The sequence below is a fragment of the Musca vetustissima genome, unplaced genomic scaffold (genome assembly GCF_032173495.1).
Source record: "Musca vetustissima isolate MV318-11 ecotype Yass unplaced genomic scaffold, APGP_CSIRO_Mvet_v1 utg15269, whole genome shotgun sequence".
Classification (NCBI taxonomy): Eukaryota; Metazoa; Arthropoda; class Insecta; order Diptera; family Muscidae; genus Musca; species Musca vetustissima.
In genome coordinates, this window is record NW_026881593.1 from 9,361 (window position 1) to 26,309 (window position 16,949).

Consider the following 16,949-nt stretch of genomic DNA (forward strand, 5'->3'; position numbering starts at 1 on the left):
GCTGGCTGGCTGCGGCTATGCATGGCTGGCGGTTTTTTATAACCATTGTTCTAACATCGTAATCGCTGTCATTGCCACATTATCATCTGCGTTTAGTACCAAAATAATTGAGAAATGAATACCAAAAAACAACAATAACAAAACACACACCCACAGCCGTATATACAATAAACACAAAAACAACAACAACATCACAAAACCAATCAAGCAGCAAACGAACAGCCAGCCATTCGGCCAACCAACCAAACGAGCAGTATACCAGAGTTATAGCAACAACAATACTCTTGGTACTGTTATGCTCTCTCTGTGTATATTGCATTGCACAGAGAAACCACCCACTGGTCTCTCAAATTTACACTTCATTATTACAACGGTTCTCTTGCATAGGATGTGTGTGCGTGCATGATATGGCCAAAGAGAAAAAGCAAGAGCGAGCAAGTTAGTGTGTGTGCCTGTGGGCAATTACTGCTAGTGACAAGTCAATTTGTATACCTCCTCTCCTTAACGGAGATAATTGTTGTTGCTTATTGGCCAATGATGATGGCAGCAGCACAGGCAGAGACTGCATATGGCTGCTGTTATTGTTGTTGTTTATGTTTTGTGTGCTGTGTATGCGTGTGTGTGTATGTGTGGTAATTTCCCTGTGCTAGAGCACGCCTTTAACTTTATGTTAACCTCTCCTCTTGCTGCGCCTGGCCGAGACGGGTATAAAAACACCCTCAGTTGACTGAGAAAGGCACACTTGAGCTGTAGCTGTCTAACAAACAACATCATCAGCAAAACAAAAAAGAGAATTAAAAAAATAAATCAAATATTATTAACAAAATATTTTTTGAGAATAAACAATAAATTGAAAAATTATTCCAAAAAAGAGAGAACAAAAAATTAAATGCAAAAGAGAATAAAGAACTCAGTGATTTAATACAACAAAGTGAAATACACCTAGTGATAAATCATCAATTAAATAAATTTATCAATTAAAAAACAAATACAAACACACATACCAACATGCAAGGATACAGATCATACACCATGGAAAGCCATCACAATCATCATCATGATGCCAACGATCAAAAGCCATTGGTTGTGGACTTAATGTCCGGCCAATATGGCAAACCACAAACCCCACCACCATCTCCTACTGGTAAGTTTTCACATTCGATAAAAGATTTTTCTTAAAGAAAATTTTCAAAAAAAGAAAAAAAAAATCCCTTCAATCGTGCTTGGCAATTTACTAATAATCCATTTCTCTTCTCTTTATTTTATTTAGAATGCCTTTCAAGCCCCGATACCTCATTGAACGGTAGCCGCAACAACTCCTGCGAAATTCCCGCCGATCCCTCGGTCCGCCGTTATCGCACTGCCTTCACTCGCGATCAATTGGCCCGCTTGGAAAAGGAATTCTACAAGGAAAACTATGTCTCCCGTCCTCGTCGCTGCGAATTGGCCGCCCAATTGAACTTGCCCGAATCCACCATTAAGGTTTGGTTCCAAAACCGCCGCATGAAGGACAAGCGTCAACGCATTGCCGTCGCCTGGCCCTATGCTGCTGTCTACTCTGATCCCGCTTTTGCCGCCTCCATCTTGCAAGCCGCCGCCAACAGTGTCGGCATGCCCTATGCTCCCTATCCAGCTGCCGCCGCCAATCCCATGTTGGCCTCTGCCATGCCCACCATGCCTGTTCATGGCCACAATCCCTATGGACAATACCGTTACACACCCTACCACTTGCCCAGCCGTCCCACACATGCTGCTCCTCATCCCCATCTAGGCCATGCCATGCCACCACATATGGCCGCCGCCGCTCCCATGGCTGCTGCTGCTGCCGCCGCCGGTTATCCAGCTGCCATGCTTGGTGTGATGCCACCCACCAATGCTGCTCCCTCCGCCTATGCCAACAAGACCCAAACACCTCCATTGGATTTACAATCATCCTCCTCACCACACTCCTCAACCTTGTCATTGAGTCCCGCCGGTTCGGATCACACCAAAGTATTCGACCGCAGTCTAAGTCCATTGCGTCCTGCCATGCCACAACAACACCAACCCATTCAATTGCCTTTGTTGCAAGCCCACGACAACAACTCCTGCTCATCATCCAACAACAGCATGCACTTCTCCGCCGCCGCCGCTCCCTCATCAGCTGGACTACTGATGCCCTCTGCCAAACGTCCTGCCTCCTCAATGTCACCACCACCAGTCCAAACCTCGGGTTTGGTTTCAGATCCCAAACCCAAACTATTCAAACCCTACAAGACTGAGGCCTAAATTTCCCCCCTCCCCTCACCCTCAAACAACAAAGAGTACTGCATGCAGTCTCTCTAAAAAAACAAAACAACAATTTTCTTCTCATTGTGATCGTGGTGCTAAAAATTAGAAAAATCAACAACAACAACTAAAAATCAAAAAAATTGTACAAATATCTGCAAAAAATTTTTTATAATTATTTTGATTGCAAATTTTAAATAATTTTTTTTTTCAATACTTGTTAATTTATTATAATTGTAAATAGTCTGAGCAATTTTTAAAAATTTTAGTTTTTAAGTTTTAGATTTTTAAGTAAAACCAAATTTATACATAATACAAATAAACAAAAAATTTTGAAAAATTAAGAAAAAAAAAATCTTGAAATCTTTTAATTGAAAAAAAATACAATAATGGGAAACAAACATGGGAAAATACAAATATGTTGGATTTTAAAATAAGCATTGAATTCAAAACAAAAAGTGGATTAAAAAAAAAAATCAAAATACCCGACGCATTTCAAATCGAACTTAAAAAAAAAATATTAATAATACCGTCGCTTCTTTATTTTTATTTCAAATATCAACAGATTTAACAACATCTAATTAATTTACAATATTAAATATATAATTGAATGTGAAAATATTGGATTTTTTTAAATATTTAAAGGTAAAAAAAATTCGTTAGATTTTGACTTAAAAATGCGACCTATTAAAAAATGTCTGGATTTTTAAAAATATTTATTCATATTTTTTCATGTTACTAGAAGCCGTGGATATTAAAAAACGATTTTTTCAAATATCTATATGAAATATAGGAAAATATCAGAACTAAAGACTAAGTCAATTTTTCATTTTAAAAAAGTGGTAAAGCGGGCCATGTTTCACCACTTTAGGTATATTCTACATATGTCGTTTGCGCACTGTGGGACAGATTTGTGTGAATCGTTTTAAAGCTAACTTGGCACACGCTATTCGGTATGCTGCACTGTTTTAAATTTAATCTCAATCAGAATTTCAGTACGTTGTGTCAATCGGCCTAGCTGTGGATGTTTGTGAACAATATACTTAAAATAGGACGAAAATATATATACACATCATTTTAGACTTAATTCAATACGCTATGCCAAAATTCGTGCAAATCGAATGATTTTCAGAGACTTTGGTTCACCATTTACCTAAAATCGGACGAAACTATGTATGGGAGCTATTTGTAAATCTAAAACGATTTTCACGAAATTTAGCACACATCGTTCTAGGCATAATTCAATAGGATATACCAAATTTCGTGCAAATCGAACGATATATAGGGCCTTTGGTAGACAATTTACCTAAAATCGGCCGAAACTACATATGGGAGCTATATCTAAATCTGAACCGATTTTCACGAAACTTAGCACACATTATTCTAGACCTAATTCAGTAGGCTATACCAAAATTCATGCAAATCAAATGATTTACAGGGACTTTGGTGCACCATTTACATTAAATCGGGCGAAAATATATATGGGAGCTATATCTAAATCTGAACCGATTTTCAGGAAAATTAACACACATCATTGTAGACCTAAAGCAGTAAGCTATGCCAAATTTCGTGCAAATCGAATGATATATAGGGACTTTGGTGCACCATTTAAATGAAATCGGACAAATCTATATATAGGAGCTATGTCTAAACAGAACCGATTTTGAGGAAACTTTACACACATCATCTTGGACTCAATTCAGGACACTATACCAAATTTCGTGGAAATCGCAATTTACATTGGGACTTTGGTGCACCATTTTCATTAAATCGGACGAAAATATATATGGAAGCTATATCTAAATCTGAACGCATTTTCAGGAAATGTAACACACGTCATTGTAGACCTAATTCAGTACGATATGCCAAATTTCGTGGAAAATCGAAATTTATGTAGGGACTTTGGTGCACCATTTACATTAAATCGGACGAAAATATATATGGGTCTGAAAATCTGAACCGATTTTCATAAAATTTAACACCCATCGTTCTAGACTTAATTCAGTACACTATGCCGAATTTCGTGCAAATCGAAGGATATATAGGGACTTTGGTGCACAATTTACATTAAATCGGACGAAAATATATATGGGAGCTATATCTAAATCTGAACCGATTTTTCCCAATTTCAATAGGATTCGTTCTTGGGCCAAATGAGTGAGCTGTGCCAAATTTCATCCAAATCGGATCATAAATGCGATCTGCACTTTGTTTACAATTTAACATGGACAGACAAACGGACGGACGGACGGACGGACATGCATAAATCGACTTAAAAAGTGATTCTATGCATATTCTCAAACGGAACCATGTGTCTATCTCGTTTCCTTTTGTCTGTTACAAACATATGCTCAAAGACATAATACCCTGTACCACAGTGTGGTGAAGGGTATAAAAATTCACGACAGTGATAGACCCTTAAAAATATTTTTTTTTTTGAAAAATCCACGCCTGGTCTATCACATCCAGGCCTGTGATAGGTCCTAAAAAATATTAAAAAAAAATCCGCACCTGTGATAGACCCTGAAAAAAAAATAAAAATCCACCGCTGTTAAAGACCCTAAAAATATTTTTAAAATAATTGCCTTATGGGAACTTCAAAAATAATTTTAAAAAAATCTTTTGGAATCTGCAAAAAAATGTGTTTAGTCTTTGAAAAATATTTTTTGAAAAAAAAAATCCGCGTCTTTTTTAAAAATCCATCTATTCCAAATTTTATACAAAAAAGTATCTCTTTAACGTTGTTAATAGCAGACAGACAGCTGTCTGTCATTTTTGGCAATTAATAATATCCTTTGACATTGAAAACATGACAAAACAAAATTAAACTGCACGTGTCAGGGCTTTGTTTCAATGGGGTAGAGAGAAAGAGAGAGAGAGCGACAGAGCGAAAACAAAGAAGTGTGACAAATTTTGTCACAAAAATATTTATTGATAAATATTATTGCTAAAATAATGTCATCAGCAATTAAAAACATCACAGTGAGCCCAGTGAGCCAGCCAGCCAACCAGTTTGCCACCCATGAACGACGAAATGACCTTCGTACAAAATAATACACGAGCGTGCTCTGACACACACAGTTGGTGTTTTTGGTGTTTTCTTTCTTCCATCCATAAGAGGGAGAGTTAATGTGGGCGAGAGTAAACGAAGATGAGATGACCTTAACGGTGTTGCATTGCATTACACTGTAGTGCCGTTTACATTGCCGATCAACGGGAGAGTTGACGAAATGCTCTCACAGAGTATCGTAGAGATGGACACGATTGGTGTTACTAGTGTTGTTGTTGTTAATGTTTGGTGTGCTCCACCCCGTTGTGTTGTCAAACAAAGCAACGACTTTTGAGGCCAAATCAAGGTTGATTTTGATTTTTTTTTTGCAAAGCACAAAAGAGTCAAGTCGTTGTCAAACGATATAAAAATTGTGTGTGTGCCACGCGCATTCTGCTACACCCCCACGGTGAGAGTAAACGAAAAACAATAGGCCTGGCCAAATGTCCCTTTTATCTGTCGCATTGTCGAATTTTTAAATTTCAAATTGTCCTCGTTAATTGTAGAAAAAATGTCAATGGACTTGAAGAATTGTTGAAAGGAAAGTGTGCCCAACCCATTGAAGGCAGCTCCACGGGAATTGACCTCGTGTCATAATTAGTAATTAATATTGTTGGATTTTGAAAAGGATATGTTTTGATTTTTTTTTAAAATAGTCAAGGCTGAAGGATGATGATCAGCCAAAACATTTATCACTTTTCAAACTCTTGGATCATTTTCACTTTGCAATTTTTGTTGTTAATTCATTTTTCAAATTACCACCCACCAGGAGGGGCTATGGTGAACACATCTGTTCCATAGCCGAAAAAAAGGATAATGGTTATAATGTCATGATAATATTAATTTGTGACATAAACAAACAAACAGAAAAAATGACAATTGCCAATGAGAGAGAGAGAGACATATGTGTATAAAGAGAAAGGATAAAATGATTACCTTTTGTTTTGATAATTGTTTTCCTTTGATAATTGTTTTTCATCATCAACACCCCATGAAAAAAGGGGTTTCCTGTGGGCTGTAATCTGGCAATGTTAGACAAGGGGCAATAAATTTACATTTAATTAGCTTAGCAGACCCAACAACAAACACTCATGACCATTTTTGTTGTTTTGCTTTTGGCAAGGATATGTGTCCTTTATCCTTATTCAGTAGTGTTTATTATTTTTTTTTTGTATATTGTGGTACTGGTGGTTGCTTGTATCCTTGCCTTCACTATGCGCAGGACCTAAACTCAAAATAAAGGGGTTAATTGGTTCGGTCTTTTTTTTGGATTCCAACACGAGAGTCAAAGTCATGTTAATAAATTGTTGTCGTCGTCATTCGTTTGTTTTTATTTTTATGGGATTACACATAAGTTACAATTTTTATGGCGATAATCGTTTCATAGCCTTCATTGTTAGGATGATAGAAAATTAAACGACAAAAGGATTATGGAATTTATTACTACAGGTTCATATGGCAATTTTGTTTGTCTGAAAAGGATTAATGCAAATTAAATTTGAAAAACATATTTTTCATTGTCCAACATTGTGCATGCTCAACTAGAGGCGAGATTTTTTTAAAAAAATATTTTTCATTCTCAACTAGAGTCATGTATTTTTTTTTTAAACAGGGTTAATCATAGGCGTGGATCTTTAAAAACATTTTTTTCCGGGTCTATAAAAGGCGTGGATTAAAAAATATTTTTAAGGGTCTATCAAAGGCGTGGATTTAAATTTTGTTTATAATTGTCTGGGTTTATCACAGTCGTGGATTTTTTAAAAAAATATTATTCATGACCCGCAATAAGAGTAAATTTTTATACCCTACACAACTATGTTGTCGGGGTATTATAGCTTTTTGCACCGCCAAGAGTTTGTAACGCCACGAAATAGTGGTCCTAGATCCACCTTTATGTATACCGATCGTCATATCTCAACTAGCTGAGTCGATCTAGACGTGTGTGTCCGTCCGTCTGTCCATTATAAATTCCAACACGATAGAGGCAACAGTTATGGACCAATCTTCACGAAATTTTGCATGTAGGATGGGTTCTGGCCAATGAAAATCCCTAATTTTTTGGTAAAGTTCGGTTAATGTTTAGGGGATGAAATGGAACAAATAATTAATTTTTGTCCCATGTTCCGGTCGCTCCAGAGGCCTCAATTATGGCCCGAACATCGCGAAATTTTACATGGAGAACGGGATAGGGCTAAAGAACAAGCATGCCTTTTTGATAAAGATTTGGCAGGTCAAATGGACCCTGAATTTTGAAATATCACAAAATTTGTATTATATGGCGTATATATTGGCCCCTGAAGGACGCAGACCCGAGACGTTGATAGTACATCCAAGAGGAGTCGTTGACCTTTAAATTGATACCAATTATATTGCCGTATGTAGTCGGATATGGGAGTTACACGTAAATATTTACAGGTGCTTACGTACTGAGATATTATTTAGTAACCCATTACCACATTCGAGGGCGAAAATATAGCGCCCATCGCCTTGAAGATTTCTATGAGGATCCAGGTATGGTCAAGGACAACGCCTATAATTTTCGGTGATAATCAAATAATAATATTGGGATGAAGTTGACCGAAAACTTATTTTTTGTGTTTTTTTTCGAGTCGATCTATAGGCCACAATTGAAAGCCGAACATTACAACACAACCCACGGTGAAGGAAATCTGGACAAGTAATTAGAAGGGCTGGACTGAATATTAGTAATATTTGTTGATCTCTAGTCGGTCAAGCTCAGAATGTAGTATCGCAGAAAGTTAGATTTTCGTGGAAGTTGTGTAGGGTATGATATGGTCGGCCCTATCCGACTATAGTGCTCCGCTCATTGGTTTAAAAAATATTTTTCACTAGCAAAGTACCCGCTACTTCGTATGCAGAAAGGGAATACAAAAACTCATATTTCATATGGAAATCGTGAATACTGCATAATTTGTTGTACTATAGTTCTGAATTCCATCTCTATTTCTACATCTAACATCAAGTTTATTACCATTTAATACTCTTCATACACATAAGCACTATTTTCCGAAATCTCGTTTTTTTTATTTTATTACATAGCTTAAAAATAGATCAGATTGCAGCAAATACGTACAGATTCCACATTTAGTTTCATTTGGCACTTTTCGAACTCATAAGTACACATTTTTATGACTACCATCACCATCAATAAATTTAGTACCAGTTACTTCCAAAATTCCCCCTTGGTACTTCTTTCTAACTCTCCGTCAGTGAACCACATTCTAAATTTTAGGTTTCCAGCACTATTCGTTACCCAAATCCAAATTTAGTACATTCATATATTCTATTTACGATTCGTACACATAAATTTGATTTTCCAAAGTTGTCGCCATAACCCCGTACTACACTTTATCAATAATCTTAATTCCAAATCTCTGGGTTCTCTGGGTTAATTCCAAATTTAGTACCATTTAGTACTTTTCTCCATACTCCTAAGTAAGAATTTCTAAAACTACATCAATCTTACACTCCAACAGTAATCTTAACTCGACCAAAGTCCAAATTGTACCAAATTTAGTACTTTTCGTACTCATAAGTACAAATTTTCAAATGTACCACAATCTTTCTTTCAAATAGTAATCGTAAGTCCAAATTTTATAATTCCAGCTCTGTCGAAAAAAAAAACAAATTTTACCAGATTTGGTACCATTCTGTACTTTTCGTACCCATATTCTAAAACTATCTCAATATTCCAAACCTGCTTCAGCTCTATTTGTTCTCCAAATTGTACCAGATTTGGTACCATTCTGTCCATTTCCTACACTCTCACAGTAACCTAAGTGGCAACTTTCAAAATTCGAGTTCTAACCGTTCACTCAAGTCCAAATTGTAACAAATTTTGTGCTTTTCATACCCATACGAATTTCCAAAACTACCTCTGTCATGCACTCCAGTGCATAGTAACCTTAAGTGCCCATTTGAGGTACCATTCTGTACTTTTCGTACCCATATTCCAAACCTATCTCAATATTCCAAACCTGCTTCAGCACTGTCTGCTCTCCAAATTGTACCAGATTTGATACCATTCTGTACTTTTCCTACACTCCCCCCACAGTAACCTAAGTGGCAACATTCAGAATTCGAGTTCTAACCGCTCACTCAAGTCCAAATTGTACTAAATTTTGCGCTTTTCGTAGCCATAAATACGAATTTCCAAAACTACCTCAGTTATGCACTCCAGTGCATAATAACCTTAAGTGCACATTTAAGGATCCCAGCTCTATCCGTTCACCTACATCGAAATTGTATCAAATTTAGTACCATTTATTATTTTTCGTAGACGAGTTAGTACGAGTTTCTAAAACTTCTCAATTTTACACTCCAAAACTATTTTTAATGACAAATTTCAGGATCCCAGCCTTATCCGTTCACATAGATTCAAATTGTACAATTTTTAGTACTTTTCGTACTTATGAGTTCGAATTTCCAACACTACCTCAATCATGTGCTATAACAGTAATTTTATTTTCAAATATACTTTTTCCATCTCTATCTTTTCACTCAAATCTAAATTGTACAATATTTAGTACCATTTAGTACACATAATTACGCATTTTTAAAACTATATCCATGTCTCATCCTACACTCCAACCTTAATTTCAAATTTTATGATTCCCGTTCACACAAAACGAATTGTACCATATTTAGTACCATTTAGTGCTTCTCATATCCATATAAGTACGTAATTCCAATACTACCTTAATTCTGTAATTTTACTTTTAATCTTAAGTTTTCCAGCTCTATCCATTAACTCTAATCCAAATTGTACCAAATTTAGTACCATTTAGTACACATAATTACGAATTTTCAAAACTACCTTCATATCTCAATCCTGCACTCCAACTGTAATATTAATTCAAAATTTCAGAATCTCAGCTCTATCCGTCCACACAAAAAAAAAAAAAACAAAAAAAAAATAAATTGTAAACTACCATTTGTACTTTTTACCATTTAGTACTTTAGTACCATTTAGTACTTTTTTGTTTCGATAATTAAGAATTTCCTAAACTATATGACTCCTACACTCCAACAGTAATTTTAATTCAAAAATCCTGGAGACCTACTCTATCCGTTCACACAAAATCATGTACCAAATATAGTACTATTTAGTACACACAATTACTGTGCTTCCATATCTCAATTTTATATACCAACAGCAAGCATTATTCAAAATTTTAGGGTTCCAGCTCTCTCTTCGTTCCATCCAAATCCAAATTGTACCAAATCTAGTGCCGTTTAGTACTTTTCGTACACAGAAATACGAATTTCCAAAGGTGTGTCTATAGCTCAATCTGCAACAGTAATCTTAATTCCAAATTTCAGATTTGTAGCTCTATACGTTCTGCCAAAATCCAAATTGTACTGAATTTAGTACTTTGTAGTACTTTTCGTATTAATAAGTATGAATTTCCTAAACTACCTCAGTCTCCTACACTCCAGCAGCAGTCATTTTAATTGCCAATTTCAAGGCTCCTGTTCTATCAGTTCACCTAAACCCAACTTGCACCAAATTTAGTACCATTTAGTACCATTTTTCGTACACATAAGTACGATTTTTTAAAGCTACCACAAGCCTGTACTCTAATTGTAACCCTAATTCATATTGTCTGCATTCCATCTCTATACGCTCAACTATAAATGCAAATAGTACCAAATTTAGTACCACCTTGTACTTTTTGTTAAAGATAAGTACGAATTTTTAAACCATTTCCATAAATCAACACCCAACTTCCCAAACTGTATTCCATATGAAATTTCAGGATTCTGGTTATATATACAATTAGAACTAAATTTAGTAAAGTTTAGTACTTTTCGTACAATTTTAGGTACTTTTAAGTACTTTTCGTACACTTTTCCAAAACCCTTCTGTACATCTTTCTAACTTTCCATCAGTGACCCACATTCCAAATTTCCGAATTCTAGCTCTTCCCGTTCGTCTAATACAAAGGGTACCATATTTGGTACATTTTAGTACTTTTCGTACCCTTCTAGTTCGAATTTCCAAAAACCCAGCCTTATCTCACGCCTACACACCAAGCTTCTAGCTTTAGCCGTTTCGTATGGGCGATGATCAGTCAGTCACTCACTCACTTAGCACTAAGCTCTTTTATATATTAAGATTATAGATTGAAAGGTCTTAGACCTGATTTTGTTCGAAAAATTCATCAGTCCTCAGGTTTAATTTTTTTTTGTTCAAATTATTCGACTTTTCTTTTTTATACCTCCTCCTTAGGACGTTTAATCACCTCGATGTTTGATCCACCCAATTAACTCTACCTAAATCGTGAGGATTTTCCTTAAAACAAAAATCTCCCCGGATCAGAAGCGATGCCCACCACCCATCTAGCTACCTGCTTCCCAAAATATCGTTAGGCATCGACGTAGCGCATTAAATTAATAATCCCCTATGGTTTAAATTAAAGTCAGATCAAATATTTACTAACCCTTTTATGGGGGGAGGTGGCGAGACGAGACTACGGCAAAGAAGTCCACAACAGACACCAGGACAATCCAGGGCCTGATGGCGGATTAAAAAGTTTAAAATTAACTTATAACGAAAATCGTGTAAACATTTTGTTTGAGCATGAGGATTTTCGTTGCTAATATGTTGTTGGTATTTAAAATAAATCTGGAATTTAATCTGCAGATAGACAGAAGACCTACGGATAAGGAGGATGATTTCGGAATAACACCACCAGCAGTATCTGAGCAGGAAAAAAAATTCCCCACAGACACCAACACCAAAAAACAAACAATTATGCATAATTTTCCAATTAACAACAAGTTAACAACAAATTTATTGTTGTTGTTGTTGGTGTACCTTTTTTATGTTTGCCTTGCTGTCAACACACACTTGCCTTTGATATCAACCCCCTGAGCTCTCTCTCTGTCCTTTGGATAATTTTTAACACCCATAATCCCTTATGATTAATTATGAACTCGGGATGAACTGAGGATGACTGAATGGAAAACCTGTAGCCCAACAAAATAAACAGACACTTTAAAACAATAACAACAACAGCCAGCCAGTCAGCAGTGATGGTGGTGGTTGACTTCGTCAGCAGCGGAACCCGTACCAGAAGTTGATAATCTCAGTTAATCTAAAGTTTTTGCAATAAACACATGTTAACCGGAAAATAATGAAACCATCAAGAGAAGGCGTCAAGTGAAAGTGTCAGAGAGGGGGGTGAGGTGGTAAACAGCGAACTTAATAGGTACGCTACATGAAAAATATTTTTTAAAAAAAATCCAGGCCTATGGTGGACCATGAAAATATTTTTTAAAACCGTAAGGAAAGTAGTAAAGTCGGACGGGGTCGATTATATGATACCCTTCACCACTTTGGGTATATCGGACGACAATATATATGGGAGCTATATCTAAATCAGGACCGATTTTATCTAAATCTGGGCCGATTTTCAGGAAACTTAACACACATCATTCTAGAACTAATTCATTGCGCTGTGCCAAATTTCGTGCAAATCGAAAGATATATAGGGACTTTGGTACACCATATACATTAAATCGGATGAAAATATATATGGGATCTATATCTAAATCTGAACCGATTTTCAGGAAACTTAACACACATCATTCTAGACCTAGTTCAGTACACTGTGCCAAATTTCGTGCACATCGAAAGATATATAGGGACCATTTACATTAAATCGGACGAAAATATATATGGGAGCTATATCGAAATCTGAACCGATTTTCATGAAACTTACCACACATTATTCTAGACCTAATACATTACGCTGTGCCAAATTTCGTGCAAATCGAAAGATATATAGGGACTTTGGTGTGCCATTTACCTTAAATCGGGCGAAAATATATATGGAAGCTATATCTAAATCCGGACCGATTTTCAGGAAACTTAACACACATCATTCTGGTCTTAATTCAGAACTTAATGTCAAATTTCAGGCAAATCAAAAGATATATAGGGACTTTGGTGCGCCATTTACCTTAAATCGGACGAAAATATATATGGGAGCTATATCTAAATCTGAACCGATTTTTAGGAAAATTGACACACATCATTCCAGACCTAATACATTGCGCTGTGCCAAATTTCGTGCAAATCGAAAGATATATAGGGACTTTGTTGCGCCATTTACCTTAAATCGGACGAAAATATATATGGGAGCTATTTCTAAATCTGGACCGATTTTCAGGAAACTTAACACAGATCATTCTTCATTGAAGGGTATAAAAATCCACGCCTATGGTGGGCCATGAAAAATATCTTTTAAAAAATTCACGCCTATGGTGGGCCATGAAAAATATCTTTTAAAAAATCCACGCCTATGGTGGGCCATGAAAAATATTTTTTTAAAAAGATCCACGCCTATGGTGGGCTTTGAAAAATATTTTTTTTAAAAAAATCCACGCCTATGGTGGGACATGAAAAAAAATTTTTAAAAAATCCACGCCTATGGTGGGACATGAAAAAAAATTTTTAAAAAATCCACGCCTATGGTGGGCCATGAAAAATATTTTTTAAAAAATCCACGCCTATGGTGGGCCATGAAAAATATTTTTTAAAAAATCCACGCCTATGTTGGGCCATGAAAAATATTTTTTAAAAAATCCACGCCTATGTTGGGCCATGAAAAATATTTTTTAAAAAATCCACGCCTATGGTGGGCCATGAAAAATATTTTTTAAAAAATCCACGCCTATGGTGGGCCATGAAAAATATCTTTTAAAAAATCCACGCCTATGGTGGGCCATGAAAAATATCTTTTAAAAAATCCACGCCTATGGTGGGCCATGAAAAATATCTTTTAAAAAATCCACGCCTATGGTGGGCCATGAAAAATATCTTTTAAAAAATCCACGCCTATGGTGGGCCATGAAAAATATCTTTTAAAAAATCCACGCCTATGGTGGGCCATGAAAAATATCTTTTAAAAAATCCACGCCTATGGTGGGCCATGAAAAATATCTTTTAAAAAATCCACGCCTATGGTGGGCCATGAAAAATATCTTTTAAAAAATCCACGCCTATGGTGGGCCATGAAAAATATCTTTTAAAAAATCCACGCCTATGGTGGGCCATGAAAAATATCTTTTAAAAAATCCACGCCTATGGTGGGCCATGAAAAATATCTTTTAAAAAATCCACGCCTATGGTGGGCCATGAAAAATATCTTTTAAAAAATCCACGCCTATGGTGGGCCATGAAAAATATCTTTTAAAAAATCCACGCCTATGGTGGGCCATGAAAAATATCTTTTAAAAAATCCACGCCTATGGTGGGCCATGAAAAATATCTTTTAAAAAATCCACGCCTATGGTGGGCCATGAAAAATATCTTTTAAAAAATCCACGCCTATGGTGGGCCATGAAAAATATCTTTTAAAAAATCCACGCCTATGGTGGGCCATGAAAAATATCTTTTAAAAAATCCACGCCTATGGTGGGCCATGAAAAATATCTTTTAAAAAATCCACGCCTATGGTGGGCCATGAAAAATATCTTTTAAAAAATCCACGCCTATGGTGGGCCATGAAAAATATTTTTTAAAAAATCCACGCCTATGGTGGGCCATGAAAAATATTTTTTAAAAAATCCACGCCTATGGTGGGCCATGAAAAATATTTTTTAAAAAATCCACGCCTATGGTGGGCCATGAAAAATATTTTTTAAAAAATCCACGCCTATGGTGGGCCATGAAAATATTTTTTAAAAAATCCACGCCTATGGTGGGCCATGAAAAATATTTTTTAAAAAATCCACGCCTATGGTGGGCCATGAAAAATATTTTTTAAAAAATCCACGCCTATGGTGGGCCATGAAAAATATCTTTTAAAAAATCCACGCCTATGGTGGGCCATGAAAAATATCTTTTAAAAAATCCACGCCTATGGTGGGCCATGAAAAATATTTTTTAAAAAAATCCACGCCTTGGATGGGCCTTGAAAAAATATTCTTTAAAAAATCCAAGCCTATGGTGGGCCATGAAAAATATCTTTTAAAAAATCCACGCCTATGGTGGGCCATGAAAAATATCTTTTAAAAAATCCACGCCTATGGTGGGCCATGAAAAATATCTTTTAAAAAATCCACGCCTATGGTGGGCCATGAAAAATATCTTTTAAAAAATCCACGCCTATGGTGGGCCATGAAAAATATCTTTTAAAAAATCCACGCCTATGGTGGGCCATGAAAAATATCTTTTAAAAAATCCACGCCTATGGTGGGCCATGAAAAATATCTTTTAAAAAATCCACGCCTATGGTGGGCCATGAAAAATATTTTTTAAAAAATCCACGCCTATGGTGGGCCATGAAAAATATTTTTTTAAAAATCCACGCCTATGGTGGGCCATGAAAAATGTTTTTTAAAAAATCCACGCCTATGGTGGGCCATGAAAAATATTTTTTAAAAAATCCACGCCTATGGTGGGTCATGAAAAATATTTTTTAAAAAATCCACGCCTATGGTGGGCCATGAAAAATATTTTTTAAAAAATCCACGCCTATGGTGGGCCATGAAAAATATTTTTTAAAAAATCCACGCCTATGGTGGGCCATGAAAAAGATCTTTTAAAAAATCCACGACTTCAACAGACCCTGAAAAATTATTTTTTTTTTTAATCCACGCCTTTAATAGAGTTTTATTGAGTAGTTGTGTGTAGGGCATCCCTGACTACAACAAAAATCTAATAAAAATGTGTATTCACCTCCCCCTCTTAACACCTTCCGCTTATTACAAAAAACACCATATCATCCACACCATCAAGCCCTGAATATGTTTTTTTATTAATCATCTAAACATTGTCTATTTTTGTAATAAATAAATTGTCAAGCTCCAAGAGAATAAACCTGGTATCATCCTCACAAAAAAATGAATGAACTTCGAAAAAAACAATCTGTTCATGTTTTTTCATTGTCGCTGTCAGACGACATTCCCGGGAGATTTGAAGCACCAACACCACCATCACTTCGTTGGCTGGTGGCAAACTTGGCTGCTGTTTTTTACCCCTTGTCATGCCATGTCGTCCCCTCCTTGTCGAAGTATCCGTGAAATATGGGCAAATGGTTATGCCCAAAATAAAAAAAGTGAATATCCTGCTGCCACAGAGGTCCCATGTTGTAGCTGCTGCTGGTCTTATCTCTGCATTTTTTCTCTTCTGTTTATTATTAAGCAATAAAATGTTACCACTTGTTTGGGTAACATCAGGGTGCCGAACATGAGTTTTTTTGTTGTTGTTGAGAAATGAATTAAGGATGTCAAAACATATTTTGATATGAAACCTGTTTTTATTTTTTTTTTCAAAGGACACACTCCAAAAACGATTGCAAACCAAAGTTAGCTGGGATTGTAATCTGTAATGCTTATCTGCCCCGCACACCCCTTGCTATCATAACGCACTCAATTAGCTTTTTATTTTTGTGATATGATAACCACCCCTTTTCAGGATGTTTTGTTGATCATCCATATCCTGTTAAACGTTTTGTAATGGGATTTGTATTGTTTATAAGGGCAAACGCCCATTAAACTGGGAACCATCGTAGCTGTTCGATGGTAGCCAGTGCCCTTCTAAAAAGGACAAGTGTAATGGATTTTTTTTAAATACTTTTTTGGAGTTCCCAGAACGGCT

The 16,949-nt window shown here is 36.1% G+C and overlaps 1 protein-coding gene across 1 annotated transcript; it reads left to right on the top strand.

Annotated features, from left to right (window-relative positions):
• The first annotated feature begins 967 nt into the window (after positions 1-967).
• Positions 968-2,268, top strand: LOC133327544 (segmentation protein even-skipped). Its single transcript, XM_061536060.1, has 2 exons — positions 968-1,144; positions 1,271-2,268. The coding sequence occupies exons 1-2, from the start codon at positions 1,009-1,011 to the stop codon at positions 2,266-2,268; spliced, it is 1,134 nt and encodes a 377-aa protein (XP_061392044.1). The 5' UTR covers positions 968-1,008.
• Positions 2,269-16,949: the final 14,681 nt, after the last annotated feature.

Bases quoted from the DNA above. Each gene is read 5' to 3' on its own strand.
- LOC133327544 (XM_061536060.1), top strand. From the start codon at position 1,009: ATGCAAGGATACAGATCATACACCATGGAAAGCCATCACAATCATCAT. The intron at 1,145-1,270 runs GTAAGTTTTCAC...TATTTTATTTAG, and splicing joins CCCACCACCATCTCCTACTG to AATGCCTTTCAAGCCCCGAT.